General features: G+C 38.5%; 1 protein-coding gene across 3 annotated transcripts in view; it reads left to right on the forward strand.

Annotated features, from left to right (window-relative positions):
* The window catches only part of HMGCLL1 (3-hydroxy-3-methylglutaryl-CoA lyase like 1), a 144,091-nt gene extending 120,977 nt beyond the window's left edge, over window positions 1-23,114 (forward strand). For all 3 annotated transcript variants that reach the window (XM_065885296.1, XM_065885298.1, XM_065885299.1), the window contains 2 exons: window positions 18,375-18,500; window positions 23,013-23,114. In XM_065885296.1, the coding sequence (XP_065741368.1) occupies window positions 18,375-18,500; window positions 23,013-23,114 (228 nt within the window). The remainder of the gene's footprint in view (window positions 1-18,374; window positions 18,501-23,012) is intronic.
* The last annotated feature ends 316 nt before the right edge of the window (window positions 23,115-23,430 follow it).

Genomic DNA, 23,430 nt, shown 5'->3' on the forward strand with positions numbered 1-23,430 from the left:
TGTGGCCTGTCAAACAGCAGAGAGTTTTGAGATAAGAAAGTTCAACACACAAAGATATTTTCTATTCTATTCCTATCATTGAAAAGATGCTGATGGGTCTCCAAACGGACACACTGATTATACTGACCAGATGGAAGATCAGTCCACACCATCTGGCCCTGCCACGTGTCTGCTGTTATGTTTTCATGTTGCCTCCCTGGGTCCCTCTATTCCAGTCCTAATGGTCCCCTCCTACTCTCTAAACATACCAGCAACCTCCCTGTTCAAGACATCTGCTCTGACTTTGTTTAATTTTCATTAAACACTATAATACTGTAACAGTATTATTTCCGATAAATTCTTAGTTCACTTTCCTGCTTCATGCAGGTTTCTGTTCAAATACCTCTTAGCAGAACAGTGTTCATGGAAAGAATGACCGAAACGAGCATCTCTGCCCTTGCTTTCCTGCATTCTTCTTGTTGTTTGACCATCACAGGTGATTTCCTTCTCCACCACACAGCTGGCTCCACGAGAGCCCAGATTTTGTAGGTGTTATTTTCCATTACTGTATACCTGGCACCCAGAAAAATGTAGGAACTCAGCAAATATCTTTTCAGTGATAGAGTGAGCAGTTGTCACTACCAAGCATTAAATCATGTTTTAAATCCCCTGAAAACAAAGACAAAAGGAGATGCATGAGAGCTTAACACTCATTAAACTTTTTATAGTATTGAACTTTAAATGGAAGATGTTGAATTGCTTCTAAAAAATGGTATCTAGAGACTATTTATTATTTGGTCTGCTCACAGCCACATCTCCCTTCATCTAGGAAACTATACCCTCATCACTCCAACCATGGGGTTCTTTGGGAGGGCCTAGAAATCACAGCATTTCCACCCACATCCCCCTCCCCTCCTGGGTGTGAATCAGCTTCAGTAACTGGTCCAGGGATGGAAATGTGACTCAAGGAAGGTCAGTAAATTTTCCTCTCCCAAGAATTTTCTGGCTGGAGCTCATGAAAAAGTGCTCACTTTTCTTATATTAGACCTGTAACTTTTGGCATAGTAGACGTGAAAGAATATAGCCAACACAGTGAGAAAAGAAATGAAAGGGGAGGAGAAAGACAGAGACAGGGACAGAGAGAGACAGAGAGAAAGAAAGAGAAGGAGAGAGAAAGGGGAAAAAGGGAAGGGAAGAGAAGGGAAGGGAAGGGAAGGGGAGAGAGGAAGGAAGAAAAATATTGTTGAAGTCCTTGGTCTAGTTTTTCCCAAGATCAGCTCCACCAAACTCTTTCCACTTAACCCAAAAATGTTCCCTCTTTTTTTCCCTCAAATATTTCAACGTAGTCACCCTGATTAATACATAATACAATATAGTAAAATTAGGGGACAATATCTTCAGCAGGTGTTTTTAGAATAAATGTGGGGAAAGACATCTATTTTTTTAATGTTTTATACTGACTGTCAATAAAAGACAAGAGAATAACCTTAAAATGGGATTCAGGGAAGCTATCTCTGCAGCAGTCTGAGCTAATGAGATCCAGGTATCTGTCTTTCTGGTGAGCTAGATTGACATAAAGATAGAACTGAAATACTTAGAAAAGGATGGACGTATATTTCTTAAAGTGTCTTAATATTCTCTTAGTATGCCTCTGACAAAAGCTAGGTAGAAGCAAATTCATGATTAAACTCCATGAAAGGGATGCCAGAATTTGTCAAGGTCCAGCCAGAAAGCCGGTTACATATAAGCAATGGAATATAGAGAATTGTTTATACGGGCAAAGGGAGAAAGCTACAACTGAACAGCAGACAGTGAGGTAACCCGGAGATAAGCAGGGCCTGGATTAGGGCAGGGCAAGCCAGGCACCTAGGATACAAAATTTAGGAGGCATTCATGTTCAGGTGCTGACCTTGTTCTGCCCAACCCTGAGAGTGTCTCCTAAAATCTTGCTCCCTGGGTGCCTCACTTCTAAGGAGGCGCTCCTGAGATTAGCAACAGCAAGGGGACCACCACTGGCACCGCACTGAGGCCCCCAGGCTGGATGGACAATGGAAGAGGAAAGGAAAAGAAAGGAAGAGGACAGTGTTACTGGAGCTCATCATCCAGAGTCACCAGGAGGGAGTTGGAACCATGGTCATCAGGGGCCTTTGGAGCACAGAGGTACCACCTGAAGCAGTCAGAGAGGGGATGCTATTCTTCTCCATTCAATGGAGCCTTCTGTTTGAACCCAGCAGGAGTCCAGCAGACATGGGAGCTTGGGAATGCAACCTGCAAGGATCAGTCCCCTGTGATAAGATGCACAACAGCGATGGACAAGCAAGACCTCTGGGAGCAAACATCTTGACTGGCACAAGGCTGTGTCCTTTGGAGAACAGAGGTGCAGATGGCACTTTTCTTGCTCTGTTGGGAAAGCTGAGAAGCCTAACTTGTATTCTTGCCCAGAGAAGATATTTGGCCAATCTGTTTTGTTTTGTTTTGTTTTTTCATGATTGATATTTGGTATATTTTCCTGTATATCTTATAAGTGATTTTTTTTTCTCTGAATGTTATCTTGCCGGTGAGGGAAATAGCTTTTGAATTGGACTCAGATCTCAAGATTTCCATCTGCTTTTCTACTTTCATTCTTAACAAATGGTGGCATTGAATTTTAGGTACTTAAAAGTATTAAAGTTAAAAAAATCCTAAAATATGTTACAGGTCATGTGGAAGCTTTTATATGTCTATGGTATTTGGCAGCCTGGCCACAAATACCAAGTATGTGTGGGTTTGGCACCTTTAAGGAGAATCTTCAACAAGTGTTTTTCTTTTAAAACTGTGTTTTATATGACTTTTTCTTGGCTATTAGCACTGGACATCCCAGTTGGATGCCATCTGGAGGCTTATGGCATGTGGCCTTCCCAAGAAGTCACTGTCTTGCTTAGAATTTTCCTGTCATATGTTCCAAGGAACGGACCTACAGCAGTGATGTGTTGTCTCAACTACAATAGCAGAAGCCCTTAATTTTATTTTTATTTGGCTATGTTTATAGCTGTATGACAGAATTAGATGTTATTGAACAAGCTACATTCAACATGCATTTGTAGAAAGCCTTAGGATTGGATAAAACCCTAGGAACAATCAAAGTCAATAAGCTTCAGTCACCATAGAAGAGATTCCTTCTACAACCTTTAGATGGTCTTTTAATACCTTCAGTGGCAGGGAGATCATTATTTTGAGAGTGAGCTCATTTAAGTTTGGGGAGCTTTGAAAGGCTAGAGAGTTATTTTTCATATCAACCAAAATCTACCTCTGCCTATTTTCCTCTAGAATTATACAGAATATGTCTATTTTTTTGCCCATGTAATGATCTTGAACTATGTAACTATAACCATCATCTACCTCTGAATTTTTACCCAAGATAAATACTCACAAATGCCTCAAACACTAGTTGTATCATGTTTTCCAGATATGTTGGTTGGCTCCAAACCTCCTTCATCTCCTATATATTTAACTGTAATTATACCTACTTTTGTTTTCTCAACTTTTTGAATAACTGGCTTTAACTGGGGAGAAATCCATTCTTGATTTCATGTGTACTCAGCTTTTTCTCTTTTTTCAAGTTGTATTCACTGCTTAGAAAAATTAATACCATTGTTACCGTAACTATCTTGTGAGATATTTTGATCATGGTGGCTCTAGCGTAAGCAAGATCCTTGGTAACTCATTTAGAAATCAAGTTGAACTTGAGCTATTTAAAATGAACAATAAAGAGGTGGGTGTTAATACTTAGTGAAATAATATTATAAAATATTTTAAACCCTATTATCCATGTAAATATATGACAATGTCCAGTTTAATGAATCCGTCCATTTAAATGCCCCCATGTGAATATCTCCTAATAAATGGCTGAATACATTCATCAGCTTACTGTTAATCAGCTCAGTCATTTCTTATTTAAAATAGTGTCTCAAGTTTCTCCTGCACACATTTTCCTCTCGTTCCTACAGGAGAGCTAAGTTTGATGGGAGCTGAAGTATCATCCTGCCATGGGGCAAGGGTCACCTGGTCTGATGGCATCTTAGTCCTCCCTTGTTGCCCTGAGATGGAGTTATCTAGCCTGTTTATCTTTTGTCCTTGTGATGGTACTGTGACCATGGTTTGTGGATGTTGGCCTATTCTCTGAACCTTCCTGGTCATGATCCTAGTTCCTTCCTGCCCACCAGTGATCTCTCAGCCCCACTGGGGAAAATGAGAAATTGTTGTATGCTTCCTATGCCAGGCGTGAGTGCCCTATTGTCTTTCCAGCTGCCTTGAGTCCCACTTGCCAGGCACCTCACTTAGCCTTTGCTGCCCTGGCATCCCACAGCTGGATGGGAGATTCTTGAGTCTTGTAATCCCGCTCCAGCCCACCCTTTTGGAAGCAGAACCAGTCCCTTCTGTTCTGGGGCTCCTCTAAATGTGTCTGGGATTTCTGTCACACATTACCCACAACCACATCCCTGGTACTCAGCAGAGAGGAGGAGCCTTGGACTCTTCTCAGGGTCCCAGAAAGCACATGGTTATATCTTTTAAAATTCTTTTACTGCCCCATGGAGCCCAATACTTTGAGTTATAAGAATACTGAATCATGAGTTTGAGCATTACCAATCCATTAGATCATCCCCAAAGCAGACAAGCAAGTGGAAATGGGTATGTAATGAAAGATTTAGAAAGGAATTAAAGTTAGTTTGGAACAATCACGAAGGCTTTAAGAAACATTATGTATTAAATATCCAGTTTTCTCTATCTATGATGATTTTCAAGAAAGCAGCTTCTACCTTCCGCTAGAGTTGATGATTCCCATTCATGGAGCACCCTCCACTTAGCTATTAAGCTAGAAATCACAGGGCTTCTGTTAACGACACCTCATATATATGTATATACATATATATATATGTGTGTATATATATATATATATGTGTGTGTGTGTGTGTGTATATATATATATATAAAACTGAATATATATATTTTTTCAGATTCTTTTCCCTTATAGGGTATTGCAAAATATTGAGTAGAGTTCCCTGTGCTGTACAGTAGGTCCTTGTTGTTTACTTTATATATAGTCGTGTGTATCTGCTAATCCCAAACTCCTAATTTATCCCCCCTTTCCCCTTTGGTAACCATAGTTTGTTTTCTATGTCTGTTTCTGTTTTGTAAATAAGTTTATTTGTATCATCTTTTTAGATTCCACATATAAGTGATATCATATATTTGTCTTTCTCTGCCTTACTTTACTTTGTATGTTATCTACTATTAGTCTTCATTTATTTAGACACCATTTTATCTCATAAATTTATCTCAAATTTATTCCTTAACAAAACCCCCTTTTTTTTTTTTTTATACTTTTGCTTCACTTTAAATACTCACCACCATTGATTGGATGCATTGCACTAATTTTCTGACTAGTATTTCTACTTAGATTATTTCTCAGCCTTTTATCCTTCTCAGTTATTGCTCCCTTGCTACCGAAATCTGCTTGAAACAAAATGCTGATGATGGCACGATTATTCATCAACTTTAAGTAGGTCTTTATTTTCTAGAGAATAAAGTTTAGCTCGTACAGAAAGGCATCCAAGGCCTCTCATGATTAGGAGCTGTACTCCATCCACACCCCAACACTCCCTACAATAAAAGTCTCATTAAAATCTCAGTGTACCCTTGGCCTGTTCATCATCTGTGTATTTTCTCAAGCTGTTTCCTCCCTGTAGAATATCCCTTCCATCACCATCCCCCACTTGTCAACATCCTTCAAGGCCCAATTCAGAGCCAAACTAGTCATCAAACTTTTAACCGTACCCCACCCAACCTTGCTTCATGATGAAATATAGAAACCATCTCACTGATGTGTCTGACAGCTTCGTTTATAATTTTCATAATAGCTACCACACTCTACTTTGCATTGTAGTTCTTTGTATTTATGAATATCTGGTCTGCCAGGTCATTAACTTAATGATGTGTTAGTTACTACTCTTTGTTTCCAAGCAACAGTGGCCAACTCAAGCTACCTTAAGCAAAAAAGAGACTGTATTATGAGGATATAGGGGTGTGTCACGAAAACCTCTTAAAGGAATAAGACAAGCAAAGAGCAGAGATTTGGAAGCCTTCTCACTCGATTCTGAATCTCAGCTCTCACCACTTAGCCAATATGTGTCACTATGTGTGGTCATAGTAAACATTCTGTGGCTCAAGTTTCCTACATATAAAATGAGGATGATAATAATAGTATGTACTTCCTAGGATTACTACATGGTTTACTTGGCACAGCTCTCATTAAATGTTATTTCAGAAACAAAGGTGGGGCTTTTTGGGAAAGACTACTGCCTTGCATTTGTGGTACTAGCATTTGCTTGGGATTCCAAATAATTTGATTTGGGGAGAGAAGAGGAGCCTCACTGAACTTCTTTGTGGTTATCATTTAATGCTTTGGGATCCTTTATTTGGTACGGAGATTGGTAAAGTGAGTAATACACTATTTTTGGAAAATAAACCTGGACAATTTTAAAATGTTAAGCTTGGACACAATATTTAACCCTGGACCTGCACCTTAAAATCCAGCAGAGTAATAGAATGTTCTGTTGCCTGGGTGCCCATTGAAATTTATAAGGAATTCCAGAAGATACTTGAGTGTGGGCAGGTCTGTTAAGGCAGTCTGGTGACCTGGGAGGCCCAGAGCCCCTTTCAGGTTTCCTATGAGGTGAAAACTTGTCCTAATGACACTAAGATAGTGTCCCTTTTTACCATTCTCAAATAAACCGTGGATTTTCTAATGAGAGAAAAGCAGACACCCATGAGAATCTAGATGTCTTAATAAAGATGACTATACACACACACACACACACACACAAAACAAAAACAAAAAAACAGAGGTGGGGAGGAAATGAAGCTGGATCTCAGGAAGGACCAAAAAGCTGCCTGGAATTCAGGTGGCATTTCTCTAATTCGAATGTTTTATTCCACACCCTCCTACAGACCAAATTACTCTGCTGCTTGTCGCCCATGGAAAAAATTGCTTGTCCATAGCTCATGTGCTGTACATCTCACCTCTTAGAAAGACAGAATCTGTCTTTGTCTCTGTGCCACATTCTGGGGGAGGAGCCTGTGACCGACTCAATTTTGGTTCCAACAGCTGCCGCCAAGATTAACAAAGAGTCACTGAGCAAACAAACAAGCAGGTGCCATAAACTTATCTTTATGGCATTTCCAAGAGAAGAAGGTTTAGGGAGAAAAGTAGGTAGTGATCCACTGACATGGCTCATTGATTTTGCTATCCTCAGAGCATCGTTCTGTGTCTCCAGTTGGATTAGATCAAGTTCAGTTCACACCATGTGTAGTCATACTTGCACTCAGGCCTTGATCCTGCAATTGTTCTTCAAGATATTTGAATTTGTTCAATTACACTTTCAAAAACATTTGAATAGTAACTTGTTCTGTTCTAAGTATTATGCCGTATACTGAGGGTATCATGGAGTGAGGTAGCGTGAAGTTCTTGACCTCATTATGCTAATGTATATTGCTTGCTGCTTTGACTTAAAAAAGAAAATAAAAAGGTGTAATCTTTCCATTATCACAAGCCCTGTCTGGTTTGTGAGTATTGATAACGCTGTTAGTTCTTTGTCAGCACCACTGTGTTTTCAATTCTTCTTTTTTTTTTCTCTCTTAACGTTCTTTTTTCTTTTCTGAACATTTAGTTATATTTTCACAATATTAGGCAGGCCTCCCACTAACATCCATTTTGGAACTGGAAATTACTTATCTCCTACCAGTGCAACTCCAGAAGCATAAAGGCCTGAATTCTAGACCCGTCTCCACCGCCAAAGACCGCTGCGACTTTGGGGAAACCCCTAAGAGCTCTGGGGCTTAGCTCCTTCCCTTTAAACCAGAATCAATCCACTAATCAATTAATCGTATAAGGGATTTTGACTAAAATACATGGTGACTTCTACCTTTATAGGTGCAAAATCTTTAATATTTACACAGTGTTAGTTATCCATCTGTGTCCCATTTTCTTCCCCCTCACTTTGTTACCATTGTCTCCATTCATCACTTTTTCTCCACACGTTGAGAGCATCATGGGAGCGGGGAAAGGCTGGGTCTACGAGGAGCTGGAATGAGATGGTCAACTCTTTCCAGGACTCTCAGCCGATGAACTCAGTTACTGTGTTTCTGAGAAGATTGACTGTTGATTTTCCTTGGAAGCTTTGGGGTCACTGTTCCTTTAAGAGTCTCTGGCACTCTGTCTGTCCTCTCCTTTTGCCCTACCTCATGGCACAGTTTTATCTATTAATTTCCTGGCTCAGCTCTATGTTTCTGCCCTAACCTCAAACTCATCCCCACCTCCCTAAGGCTTTTTTGGCTAATTTTCTCCTCTAGTGCAGCCTCATTCTTTACCCCCATTCAGTGAACCCTATCCTTCATGGCTGCCAACTCACCTGTCTCTCCATTTGCATACTTCCACACTGAAATCTGCCCCAACTCTCTTCATTTGTCACACACACATCCTCCGTCTGCCTCTATATCCTTGTCATATACTTGTGAAAGCCAAGACTTCTCACATGTTATGTACCAAGCTATGGGATGTGCGCTTTCCGTGGAACATCACATTGTATCCTGAACAAGCCCGTGAATCAGTACTATTAAATTCATTTTACAGCTGGGGGAACAGAGAGGTAAAGTAACATCCTCCAGATCGCACAGCTAACAGGTGGCAGAGCAGGTTCAAGCAGAAATCTGTCTCCTGAAACTGATCTTGAAAGCACAAGGCTGTAGGTTCTCTGTTTTTGAATCTATTGCCACCTCACTCTTGTTCTATCTCTGCTGAAATGACCCATTTCAACCTTTGTCAATGGCATGAATCCAATAAATTTTCTCTGGTCTCATTTTCTTTAACTACCTTCAGCATTCGTCACTGTGGTATATTTAGGGAAATTTCTACCCTGTCCTATGACACTGAACTTCCCCCTGCACTAATTCATCTCCCTTCTAATTCCAAAAAGTGAGTATTGACTAAATACCAGGATTTGAATCTCTGCTCTTCTTTGCTAGACAAGTTCCTTCAGAGAACTCAGAAATGAAATAAATCAAGATGAAATTACTTTTTTCTTATTTTTAATTGCTCTAAGAGATAACCGACTGTCTAAAGGAAAAAAAGTAGCAAGGTATTGTGAGTTTACACATGTAAAAGTAAAAGGTAGGGAAACAGTAACACCAGGGATGGGTGGAAGGAATTGAGAATATATTATATGTAATACTGTAAGATCCTTCCCTCCATGTGGCATAGATATTTGAAAGTCGGCTATTATTAATTAAATAATATTAATTTAATTGTATTAAATTATACTATAAAGCGTAGGGTAACTAATCAACAACTTAAAGAAGAGGTAGAAATATTAAGGAAGAGATAAAATAAAGTCATAAAAGATGCTCAATTAACAAAAGATAGAAAAAGAAGAAAAACAAAACATAGAACAAATAGAGCATATAGAAAATAGCTAGCAGATTTTAATCCAACCATATCAGTTAGTGTATTAGTTCTACTTGGGTATGCTGATATAGCAGACCCTGAACCCCCCAACATAAATAATGGCTCAAACACAGGGATGTTTGTTCCTCACTCATTAGATGGTCCACTGCACGTGTTCCTGGCAGTGGGCATCTTTCCTCCAGGTGTTCGCTCAGGGACCTGGCTTTTTCCATTTTGTGGCTACACCATTCCCTCAGGCCTCATTGTCATGGGCATTTGACTATTAAAAAGGAAGAAGACGCGTAGTTTCTGAAAGGACTTGTTCTGGAAATGACCTGCATCACTTTGCTCTCATGCCATTGGCTAACCCACATCATGCAGCCTCACCTACACAGAAGGGCAGTTAGGTAATGTTGTCTAGCTGAGTCCCAGAAGAAGAGGAGACAGATTTTTTTGGTAAAAAGCCAGTACTGTCTGCTACAGATGAACCGCTAAACTGAAAGGTTAGAGATCTTCAAACTTTATTATCCATAAAAGTCACCTTGGAGTTTGAAACAGTTGCATATACTTGGGCTTTACAAGAAAAAAATTCAGATTTTTGGGTAAGGCACAGAAATCTGTATTTTATTTTGTGCCAGTAGATTGGAGAGCATGGATGGTAACTGAAGGAGTGCCCATGGGAGCCAGTGATATCCACTCACACACAGAAAAGAGGAGATGATTCTGAGAGGAGTCATCTGTAGGGTTTGGATTGAACCCAGGAAATGAGAAAATAGAGCCTGAGGTCAGCCAGTGTACTTTGGGGTGTTGACCTGGCAGAAGAAGGAAATGATTGAGAAAGAAGGGTACACATTTATTAATATGGCTCATTTGTACTAATTACAAGTGGTATATATTTATTACAGATAGTTGTTAACAATCTGGAAATACAAATGACTTATAGCAAATATAGTTACTTTCCTCTTTTATCTTCCATTTTCTTATCAGCATTTTTCCATACCATTATTTATTCTTCAAAACCATTTAATTGTTTCATAACTGTCTTACATAACTTATTAACTATTCCCCTACTGTTGTACATTTCATTTACAGGCTTTTTTCTCACTGTTACAAATAATAATACAAAGAATAGTCATCCTTGAACATAAGTCTATATTAATATTTCTGGCTATTTTCTTGGGCTAGCTTCCTAGAAATACAACCATTGGGACAACAATCCTTTACTTTCTCAATTTCTTGATAATGTTGAGTTGTGTAGAAACTTTTTCAGAGAGTTGAAGAAAGTATGATGAGAAAATTGAGTTTCTGTTGTTGTTGTTTTCAGTCTCCTTTTAAAATTTTAATTTAATTTTTATTTTAAATTAGAGTATACTTGATTTATAATATTGTGTTAGTTTCAGGTATACAGCAAAGTGATTCAGTTATACATATACATATATCCATTCCTTTTCAGATTCTTTTCCCATGTAGGTTATTACAGAATATTGAGCAGAGTTCCCTGTGCTATACAGTAGGTCCTTGTTCGTTATCTATTTTATATATAGTAGTGTGTATATGTTAATCCCAAACTCCTAATATTACCCCCCCCCCGCCACTTTTCCTTTGGTAACCATAAGTTTGCTATTGAAGTCTGAGAGCCTATTTCTGTTTTGTAAATAAGTTCATTTGTATCGTTGTTTAGATTCCACATGTAAGTAATATCATATGATATTTGGCTTTCTCTGACTTACTTCACTTAGTATGATAATCTGTAGGTCCATGCATGCTGCTACAAGTGGCATTATTTCATTCTTTTTATGGCTGAATAGTATTCCATTGCATATACGTACCACATCTTCAGAAAATGAAGTCTTTTGATTTGTCAATGGCTCTCTTCCTAATTCACACCCTTCCCCCTGGAGTTGTTATAAGGATTAAATGCAACCAGGTGTGTAAAGTGTTTAGTAATGCAACTGGCATTTAATTAGCACATAGTCAGTTAACTATTAATACTGAACAGTAGCACACAAATGTTATACCTGTTAAACTCTGTCTCATACTAACTGTGTGAAGCACGGCCCGTCACTTCCCGTCTCTAAGCCTCAGTTTCCTCATCAGTAAATGAGCATGAATTACTGCCCACTTACCATGATTTTGTGGAGTTTTCTCATATGTGAAGTATGTGGTGCAGTACCTGTGATATAATAAGCCTTCAATCAATGTTCACTAATAGTATTTATTATTTCTCAGTCTACTGAAATTGAGAATTTTCTTATGTTTTTCCATTTCCTTATTTCCTTCTATGTACACACCCCCATTTCTATCTCAGTTTGAAATATACTACATGAAAGTACAAATATAATCTATCTCATTATGTGTGGTAAGGCAGGAAGGAGTGAAACGTGCAGGAAACCCTTTTCAAAGACAAGAGATGGTCTATGAAAGCGTTAATAATCCATCACGGTAGCTTACTCACCCCCAACAGCAAGGTATCATGATTTACATACCAATTTTGGTGTATAACTTCAGTGTATGAAAACACTGGGCTTTATTCATGCATGCCAATGGTTCACTATCTGTGGTTTACAAAGCATGGTATGTTCACAGTACACATGAATGGCAAGTAGTTGGTACCAAAACTCCATATATGGTAATTCTTTAGAGTTCTGGGTGAGTAGCATCTCAGAGCAAGATCTGGGCTCCCTGGAAAGAGTGCTGTGACCCACTAGTGACACTGGTCTGGCTGCTGGGGGAGAAGTAGCTCATCACATGTGGGTAATTACAATCCTCTGTTGGAGGGAATATTAGCTGTGAGGAACAAGTTGAAGGGAAAAATATTAGAAAAATGAGTATATTTGTAATATTTTATCCTTCATGAATATTTGCCTTTTTCCTCATGAGTAACTTAAATCCCCACAATGAGTAATTTCCCTGTAAGAGATTCACTTGTTATTTTAATTCAAATGTAACATTATTACAGATTTCTAAAGAAAAATTTGGTCTTGGCAAAAAAAGTAGACATCATTTCAAAAAATAACATTGCCAAAATTCTTCTACATGTTCCTTAATACTTTACTAACTTCAATACGTAAAATTGTAGATTTCATTAAATATTTTGAAATCAGACATATATGGACGATTATACGTTTTGGAAAATGATTTCTTTGACTCCTCTTCTTATCATATTTCTCAGTTTTGTTTGGAGAATAAGTCCTTACAGCACGAGAAAAAGTCGAGATGATACTTTCAGTTATTGTATCAGCATGATCTGGGCATCCAAGCACTATGTAAAATTAACAAAGTTAACTCTCCTCATAGCTCACCTGAGATTGTAGTACAGAGTGATAATGCTCGTGTTATATCTACAGCTAATTTGCAATTTTCCAGAAGAAGTGGTCACTCATATTTTATCCATTTTCCTCAGCCTTAAGTCCAAGTACACGTCTGGGAGCTCAAGCAGATGGAGCCCATAACCGCACTCACCAGGCTTTTCATAACCTGGGTCACTGTGTTAATAGCTTTGGTCATGAGCTTTGAGGGAAATGGAAGCCAAAGTCACCTCCACCCTTTGAGTTCCGTATTCGTTTCATTTTAGGGAGAATTAGCTCCCTGAGTTCTAGAGAGAATCGTTTCTCATTTGGCAATAGTGAACTATTTCTCAGTGACAGACAAAATGTATAGTAATATTAATTTCTAACACTAATCTCCATGAGCTACAGAGCTTTGTATGTATTCCAAGTCCCTGGCACATAGAACATGCTCAATAAACATGTTCAAATCAAAGGAAGAATAATAAAAAATATACTGATTACATTGAACCACAGATGTGCTACACACCATTAGTAAAATTTTCCTTATTTTAGAGGTAACAAAATATTTATTTGCATAATATAAAGCTATTTACTTACGTATTTGCTGTTTCTGGGTTGGAGCACAGTGGCAGTTCATTGCTCGACTTTAACTTGGTGGATTTTGGTGTTACATCGCCATCTTGTGGTTATTAATCTGAAGATATTTCCTTCAAAACAAAACTCAAATGCTTTGTTTTGCAACATACTGTATGGTGCAGAAAACCATTTGTGCTTGTGTGTTTACACACACACACACACACACACACACACACACACACACACACGCCAGGAATCTGACCATCTGAAAAGCAGTGTTTTAGATTTGGAGACATGGGAAAGGAAATATCTAAGACTAATCTTTTAATGCAGTCTCTTGCATGATAATATAAGCTATGCAACCCATCTACTATTATCAAATACATGAGGATATTATAGCAATGCATTTTCTATAATACTATGATTTCAGTAGCAAACATAAATACATGTTTCTTCTATTTACCATAAACAACAGAGAAGAAATAATGTTTTTCTTCCTGCTCTGTTAAGAACTTGTTTACATCATAATATGTACCGTTTCTAATGGAATAGGGAAGTCGAGGTAAAGAAAACATACACAGTGAAATCAAATTTTCTTAGATGACTATGACTAGAAATTTACAAAGCAGCTTGTTCCAAAATAACGTTATCTAACTTAGTGTATGGGTAACACTATCCATTGAGAAGATATGTATTTCTGGGGAACACAATTGCACATTTGATAGAGGACAGAATTGAGAGGATATTATGTAGAAAGTTCTATTTTTAAAGTACTGTGATTTTTTTTTGAAAAGAGACTTTAAAAGGAACACATATCTTAATATTCTCCTTCACAGCTAAGGTATACTTTAATAAACTCTCTTTAAATTTGCTTATTGAAATTTTAAATCCACATACTGCTCTTAGAATTGATTCAATTGATTTGTGACTAGCACTCACAGAAATATAATCTGTTCCAGAGCAAATGTGATGGTAGGAAAGAGGGAAGGACCATTTTCCAGGGAGGCTTTCACCCAGATCACGTCTGCCTTTACGAAATTATGCACACAGATTAGCCCTGCACACTTAAATCCTAGAAAGATCAGTTAGTTGCAAAATAAATTGTTGGTCAATAAACTCAGTCGTAGGTTTATTTATTCTCATTTTCATTTATTTACTGTCATTCTAGGACAGGCTACAGTTTGCAGAAACCTTTCTTTTTCTTTTTCTAATTATATTTGTAATTACATTCATTGTGGGGCCATTAGAAAACAAGACAAACAGAATTAAAATAAAATAAATTACCTAGGGTCACACACCCAGTGATCACTGCTGTTGGCATTTTGGTATATCATCCAAATTCTACCTTTTTTTTTTTAGAAAATGGGATTATGGTTCCATACACCATTATAATGTCCTGTAATCTGTTTCTTTCCCTTAACTATGCATTTATGTAGCATTTATCATTCCATTTTACAGCTACACCTTAATTAATTTAAATTAGTCCCCATTACAGACATTTGGCTGGTTTTCAAATTTTTATTCATATAAAACATACTGTAATGAATCTATATATAAGGGGTGTGTTTCATGAGTGACACACATACACTCATCCATATATATCTATTTGTTTTTATTTCTTACCTTATTATTTACTGAGAATTTGTGAAATATTCCTAGGAAGTACTTTTTTGATAGAAATTTCTAGGATAATGGATATTGGCAATTAAGACTAATTACTAGTTAATTGCTCAACAGAAAAAATGTTCCAGGTTATTTTCCTACCAGTTTAAGTTTTCTTGTTTACCTTCAGCTCCAACAACACCTCCTTTTTGTCATTGATATTTATCAAAGTCTAATGCACATACAGAAAATTGCACTAATCATAAGCCCTCGTGGTAGACTGAAGCCATCTTTCACCTCTCATGCTGGTACTGCTGACATTCACTACCTCATACTTTTTGGGGTGTTCTTTCAAAAACAGGTTTTCTTGAAAAGTTGATCTGTCCTGATTAACTCTTTGCTGCCTCAGGGTACAGAGCATCTCTAAATGAAAGCTGACTCATACCCACAGTTGATAAAGTCAGAGATGGATGAGAACCTTACCTCAGGGGTTCCCACACTTAATTACACAAGAGATCACCGGAGGGAGCTTTAAAGAGATACCAATGCTTGGCCCCATTCCTAGATAAAGATTCTGGGGAGAAACTTGGCTGTTAGTTTTAAAAGGTCCCCAGGTGATTATAATTGGTAAGGACTGGGAACCACTGAAACCTCTTTCTCCTGGAGTGATAGATTCAATTCTACTGAATAGATAAATATTAACCTATAGGTGAAGAATGTCTCTGCCTATTTGATGTCCTGGCAGACTTCCAGAGATGAGCTCAGTGTCTGAACCTTTGTCTTTTCCAACAACTGGACAATTCCACAGATTTCACTCCTAGAGCATAATTCTTTAAACTTACTATTTTGATTCACTGCAAATGTAGACTGTCCTAAATGGACCAGTACTTTAGCTGGTCAGTTATTAACACCCAAATATGATTGAGCTTTGAGAGAGGTCGTGATAAAGGAAGAAGAGCCATTGCCACCTTCCCATGTTGAGTAGTATAATGAGGAAAAATGGAGGTACAGAAGCAAACCAATTATATCTGTAAACTTTGCATTAGTCCCAAAGGCATCTATGGCTTTTGGACTATGGTTCTGACCTTGGGAGCTTTAGTAAACATTCTACTTCTCAACAGAGAAAATTCAGAACAGTAAAATTGTGCAGCCCCTTGAACCATAATGGAAAAGAACATAAAAAAGAATGTGTGTGTGTGTGTATATATATATATACATATATATACATATATATACATATATATACATATATATGAAACTGAATCACTTTGCTGTATAGCAGAAATTAACATGACATTGTAAATCAACTATACTTCAATTTAAAAAAATGTTCAGCCCCCTTGGCATGTCAAAGGAGATAGGAGCCACCTGAAGAGCTCCCAACAGCTAAATCTCAAACAACATGAGTGACAAGACGTATAAAGGAATATTGGATTACAACCCAAAGTATTAAATAAATACCCATGAGTCTCTACTGATATAAACAAATATTTGAAGAAATAAATAAATATGGGAGAATAGACAAATCTCTCATATGGGAAATTTCTAAATAAGTTAGGTAGGTATTTTCCACTCCTTAGGTGTGAGCCGCACATAGTGACTTTTTTCCAAAAAGTGCCATATGGAAAAGGGGGCATGGGGTCAAGGTGAACATCATCAGTTGTAAACCATATAGTACGCACCCTTGATATGATGTGTTAAGACTGGCACTTCCCCTGTGTTGCTCTCACAAAACTTCAGGACTCCAGTCTAACCACGAGAAAACATCAGACATACCCACCTTGAAAGACATTGTGCAAAACACATGACAAGTAACAATTCGAAATTGTCAAGGTCAATGAGGACAAAGAATGTCTGAGAAGGTGTCACAGCCACAGCAGGAGATAAGACAACTACATGTAATGTGGTACCCGGATGAGTTCCTGGAAAGGAAAAGGACATTAGCTTCTAAACTAAGGAAATCTGAATCATGTGTGGCCTTTAGTTAATAATAACATATTATATGTGTTCGTTAGTTGTGACAAATATACCATAATGATGTAAGATGTGAACAATAGGGGAAATTGTGTGTAATGTATGGAAATGCTGTGTACTTTCTTCCCAAATTTTCTGAAAATTTAAAACTATTCTAAAATAAAAAGTTTATCAAAAAAGTAAAGGGAAAAGAAAGAAAGTGTGATTCCTCAGAGCAGCAGTGAGAACAGCATCTGGGACCTTGTTAAAAATTCAAATTCTCAGGGCCCAGCCCAGACCTCCAGAATCAGAAACTCTGGGGATGTAACAGCCATTTGTGATTCTGCTTCTGTGACTGAGAACTGCTGATCTAGCAGATTGGCCAAGGGCTCTGTTTCCCAGCACTTCTCATTTTAGATGAGCTCATGTTACTTTTTCTTCAATGTCCAGGAGTGAAGAGTCAGATTAGCCTCTTAATGGCTTCTGATTTCCCAATTGTCCCTTTCCAGAGAGGGCTGCTCTGCTTGCCTCTCTTCTTATGTTATTCAAATCTGATCCCCAGGGTCCCTTTCAGACCCTTTTGTGCTCATGTCTTTCACAACTTTTCCAGTCCACAGAGATCTCCACCTTGAATATCCCCAGACTCATAACATGAACCAACTTGCATGTTTCCAGAGGCCACAAATCACAGCAGAATGTGAATTCTCTGGAGACACAGGTGACCTTGGGCAAAATGTGTGATCTCTCTGTACTTGAGTTTCTTCATCTGTGATTTGGGGATGATGGAAGAGTATCTACCTCCTGGGTTTGTGTGGGAATTGTGAGTTAGTATCATGAGGTATTAATAATAATATCCAGCACTTAGTGAGGACCCAGCAAATGTGAGCTGTTACAATTGTTAGTGGTGGATGTCCTGCCTCTCAAATGTCTCTTCACTTCTCCCAAAACAGCAGGGTTTTGTGCACAAAATAAAGTAATGGCTCAATAAAAATTGGATGAATTGAGTGAATACGTTGAGCCCACAAAATACAAGTTCAAACATAAGGACAGCTCTCCACCCCCCCCCGAACCCCCGTCTGTCTTCGAAGGCACCTTGATTTTGAGTCAGGATGTTGGAAATCTTTCCTGTTGGTTATATAAGGTTTTTAGACTAAAGCTCAAAATTAGGTTGGAAAATACACCCCATGTGTGTATTTATCTTACTTCAGTCTTCATCCCCTACCTTTGTTCTGTTATCAATGAAAACACCATTTCAATTTTGATCTAAGATTATTCTCATTCCCGAGATCCTTAGCAGAGTGTCTGTTAGCCTAAAAGATGAGATTAGTCAGAAAAGAAATTAGCACCTCGGGGACTGTTCTAGCAGCAGGTGGGTAAGTGAATAGGTTGGAATCACGGTTCAGATTTTCCTTATTTGCTCTTTGGAACAGGTTAGAGATGCAACAACTTACATGCCATAAAGAGACAAACCTTGGGTGTTTGGATTTGTTTTCCAGATGGGGATTAATGTGGTGGATTCTGCAGTATCCGGATTAGGTGGTTGCCCTTATGCAAAAGGTGCTTCTGGAAACGTAGCCACTGAGGATTTGATCTACATGCTTAATGGCCTGGGGGTCAAGACAGTAAGTTAATTTAGCATATTTTAATATTCATACATTCCTTGCAGATTCAAATTGGAATGCTTCTTGGATTTGGGAAGCAACTTTGAGTTCAAGTTTTACTACACTTTTGCTCTTTGCTAAAATGCATAGTGGGAAAATACAATAAAAAATTCTTGGGGCGGGCTTTATAAAGTAACTTATTGCTATAGTTAGATCACCAATAATGCTACCATTTCACATTTTTATGGTGCTTCATGACCTCCAAAGTCCTTTTTCATCTAGTATCCAGTTTGATTTCACACACTTTGCAAATTTGAGCCTGTCTTTGCTATTATGATTATTGTTTTTGCTGTTTTGTTTTCCTTGGAGGAGAACTAAGATCTTGATTTTCTCATGGTGACAAGTAGGGCTTCTGAAAGAGAGCCCAGGGCACTTTTAAAATGGCCAGTGTAGGACCAGAGCTTAATAATACTTAGCATGTGAGCAAGAATACTCTCTTTACAAGTGCTACCTGACAAAGTCACATGCTCTATAATAACCCATCAAAATTAGTACCTTGTTTTGCCATATGCTTGTTAAAACGGCCTACCAGTCTCTAAGGCAGATTTTCTTTTTTTTAAGGATAAAACATAAAAGGTAAAAAACTGTTCACAGATTATCAGAAGTTCAAAATGTTTTCTGAGACGTAAAGCATCACCTGGATTGCAGAATGGAATTGTCCTCTCCATCTCTCCTCTCTCTCCTCTTCCCTCATTCTACTGAGCAATAATCCTGCAGCAGCCAGCTTGTCTGCAGTCTCCTTCCCTGTGGCATTCGGTTTCTCACATCCACCCCTTGCTCCTGCTTTCACCACTCCTTGGAATAGCCTTACTGCCCATACTCGATTTCACCTGGAAAATGAGGCACCACCATCCTCAAAAACGCACCTTCTAGCATTTCCCTGCTGATTTCCGAGGCCCACACTGCTGGGTTCCTCTCCTCCGTGTTTCCAGGCTACCTTTGTGTCTTCCTCTGAAGATGTAGAACCATCTTCTTCCTGTGTCTAGGTCCCCCTGCAGGCAGAAATATAGTATGACAGCTGATTCACAGGTGCCTGTTGCCTAGAGACCCTCAATAATGTTCAGTGAAAGACTGATACTGCTTGGCACTAAACACCAGGAGCCTCTCTTCTCTGGTTAGAAATAGCTATTACAAAGTAGCCTGATTTTTTCCATCATTTCCATTAGAAATGTATGACCGTGACAGAAGTAGAAATACTTTCTTTTCTTAAAATTTATTTTATTGAAGTATAGTTGACCTGCAATGTTGTGTTAATTTCTACTGTAAAGCAAAGTGATTCAGTTATATATATATATATATATATATATATATATATATATATATATATATATATATATATATATTCTTTTTTTTTCTTTTTAAATAGATTTAATGAAACACTGGACTTTTGGATAATTTATTAAAGTATTGAATATGGTCACCTGGCAGATAGCACCTTATATAGCTGGGTTTTGTTTGTTTGTTTGTTTGTTTGTTTGCGGTACGCAGACCTCTCACTATTGTGGCCTCTCCCGTTACGGAGCACAGACTCCAGACGCGCAGGCTCAGCGGCCATGGCTCACGGGCCCAGCCACTCCGCGGCATGTGATATCTTCCTGTACCGGGGCACGGACCCGTGTCCCCTGCATCGGCAGGCGGACTCTCAACCACTGCGCCACCAGGGAAGGCCTATATATATTCTTTTTAATATTCTTTTCCATTATGGTTTATCACAGGATATTGAATACATTTCCCTGTGCTATACAGTAGGGCCTTGTTGTTTCATCTGCCCGGTATATAATAGCTTGCATCTGCTGATCCCAAACTCCCAATTCATAGAAATCCTTTCTTGAAGATTTAAATGACTTGGTTGAACTCAGCTGAGTCAACATATGAACTCTGCTTATATGTGTCAGGCCATGCGGGTCCAAATGCAAATAAGCCATGTCTCCATTCCTAAGAATTTCACAGTTCAAGGACAGTTGTTACATTGGATATCAGCCAACAAGACAAGATTCTCTGTACAACCTGTATCACTATGTCTCCCATGCCTAGTCAACTACCAAGAGCTACTGCTTCAACTTCTAAAGTATTTTGGTTGTTTGTTCCTTCCTTACTATCCTTGCTGTAGCCACGTCAGCACAAGTTCTTATCTCTTTCCTGGATATTCATCCTCCACACTGGTCTGCTGGCTTCAGACTGCCTTTAAATTCATCCTCCTTGCTACCATAAAAGATTTTCTCTAAAATACAAATATGAATATCCCTTGCTCCCACTTGGGTACTCATCAGTGGATTCCCATTTTCTGAAAAGCAAGGCTGTGTTCTACACCTTTTATACATTTTCCAGTCACGTCGGCCCATTACTTTCCATGTATCCCATGGTATTTTTCAGATGTCTCGTACTCTTCTCTGCTGACAGCGCCTCATTCCTCTTACTTCTTCTCAAGGACTCATACTGTCCGTACAAGCCTCAGGTTAGGATTTACCTTCCTGGCACCCTTCCCTGACACACTCCTCTCCATTTGTTTCCATACCCTTTTCCTCAGTGGGTTGACTACCCTGCAGCTCTGCCCTCATGATCATCCGAGCATCTCTCTCTCTCAGTGACTTTAGTGGAAGTACTGGATTTCCTGTTTAGGGCTCCATATTGCCTGCTTGACCACAGGCACTCTTAAGACAGAAACCATATTCTTCGAGAAGTTCTTGAAACCCCAAAATGGATCATAGTACATGAGACGTATTTAAACACCTGGTTTAAGTGCTAAAAGATTTAAGAATAAATGCAACATTATTTCATAAAGGTATCTGTTCATTAAATAAAACGGTAGAGGAAGGCCAAAACAGAATCCTTTAGTACGATACCAACCAATCCCACTGCGTAACTGCTATAAATGGTACTGGAAAGCAAAGAAGAATGCTGGTGACTAAAATCTTATTATCTTTTGTTAGATGTAATTCAGAAATGAAAGACACACATGTAGCTTATTATTTACAAAATTTACATATTACTAGATTAAGGATGTAAAACCAAAATGTGCCTAACAGATACTCCACCCAAAACCATTACTATGACAAAACCAAAGCACATGTTAGTACCTTAAAAACAACTTCATAATAAAAAGAAACAGTGAAAATTACTTACCTGTCATTTTACAAAATATTTTTGATGATTTTTTTTTTTTTTTTTTTTTTTTTTTTTGCGGTACATGGGCCTCTCACTGTTGTGGCCTCTCCCGTTGTGGAGCACAGGCTCTGGACGCGCAAGCTCAGCAGCCATGGCTCACGGGCCTAGCTGCTCCGCAGCTTGTGGGATCCTCCCGTACCGGGGCACGAAACCGTATCTCCTGCATCGGCAGGCGGACTCTCAACCACTGCGCCACCAGGGAAACCCTTTGATGATTTTTAAACAGAAGTAAACTACAAACAAAACAGTGCCCTAAAAGTTTCTAGAGAGAAGTAACTACCTATATTAAAATGATGATCTCTTTTTGATCACTTGTATGAAAAGCCCTTATGAGAATTTATACTTGTCTGTTTTACGAAAACGACAAACTTACATAAATTTTAAAAACTACTCCTTAATAGCAAGGGAGCCTGAGTCTGTTTGATTTTAAGTCCCTGTTGTTTCTAGTCTGAGTTGAGGGAGGACATTGGAGCTTACGAAATATTACATGGGGCAAATCTCTGGTTAATCCACCTAACACTGTGCCCCCGTTCCACCCTCCAACCCCCCCAACCCCCCCACAGTGACAGCACAGGTGCAGGGTGGAAACCTCGATGGTGATCTTTGGCTCCACCAAGCCCAAGATGCTGAGCCTGCCTTGAACTTGGCCTTCATACTCAACTGTCGATCTGTCATCCATGGATTTACCAAAGCCTTTGTTGATCCTACTTATGCTTTCAAACAGTACAGCCTCTCAGGCAAACAAGTTCCAGATGTGTACTAAATACTACTTCATTTTATTGGACTACCTCCTTCAATTTCATGCCAGTAAGAGTGTTTCTGAACATGGTTAAAAATTATACATTCATCTTTCCCATATTTCTTACAGCTTTATCAGGTTTGTTTCTTCATATCCTAAGATATACTAAGAGGGTTTCTTTTTCCCCCTAAGTCCTTATCTTTGAACTCCTCCAAATGATTATCACTTTCATTGCCCTTCACTGATATTTTGTAGAGTCTTTCTGGTTCCACTGTTGTCCTTTGTAGAGTTTAGATATCAGCACGAATTACACTGAGTTATTCAGGTGTGACTAGCCTATGGTTTTATACTAGGGTCAGATTCAAGATATGTTTTAATAAAGCAGAAAAATCTAAAGCTACATAATTCATGGAGATAAATGCCACCCCCCCATCAATAATGAACAGCATTTTGTTTAGTAATTTTAAATGGTTAAGTAACTACTAATACAATTAAAAGGAATCTGTTTTGTCTTCTTTCTCCTTAACCCCCTTTCCCACCTGGTATCACTGTCATCTTTGTCTCACCAGGGTGTGAATCTTTACAAAGTGATGGAAGCTGGTGACTTCATCTGCAAAGCTGTGAATAAAACTACAAACTCTAAAGTAGCACAAGCCTCATTCAACGCTTGACTTGAATGCATTTGTGAGTTAAGGCTGAGGAGCTCCATTTCAGCTACAGATACTCATCTGAAAATCATTACTGCCAACTTGTTCTGAAATGTGAAGTAATAGACAAGAGTGGGGGAAAAAAAGAGATACTTTGAAAAAGAGTAGGCTGGATAGATTACAAAAATTGACCGGAAGATACACCAGCCATCAGGTGAATTGCAAGCCGGGGCTAAATAATAAAATTTGTGGACATGCTTTGAACTTGGAGAAAAGTCTACTCTTTTGCTCTTATAGAAATAACTTTTTAATTTAGTCGACGTGAAAATTGACTTCAGAT

The sequence above is a fragment of the Phocoena phocoena genome, chromosome 10 (genome assembly GCF_963924675.1).
Source record: "Phocoena phocoena chromosome 10, mPhoPho1.1, whole genome shotgun sequence".
NCBI lineage: Eukaryota > Metazoa > Chordata > Mammalia > Artiodactyla > Phocoenidae > Phocoena > Phocoena phocoena.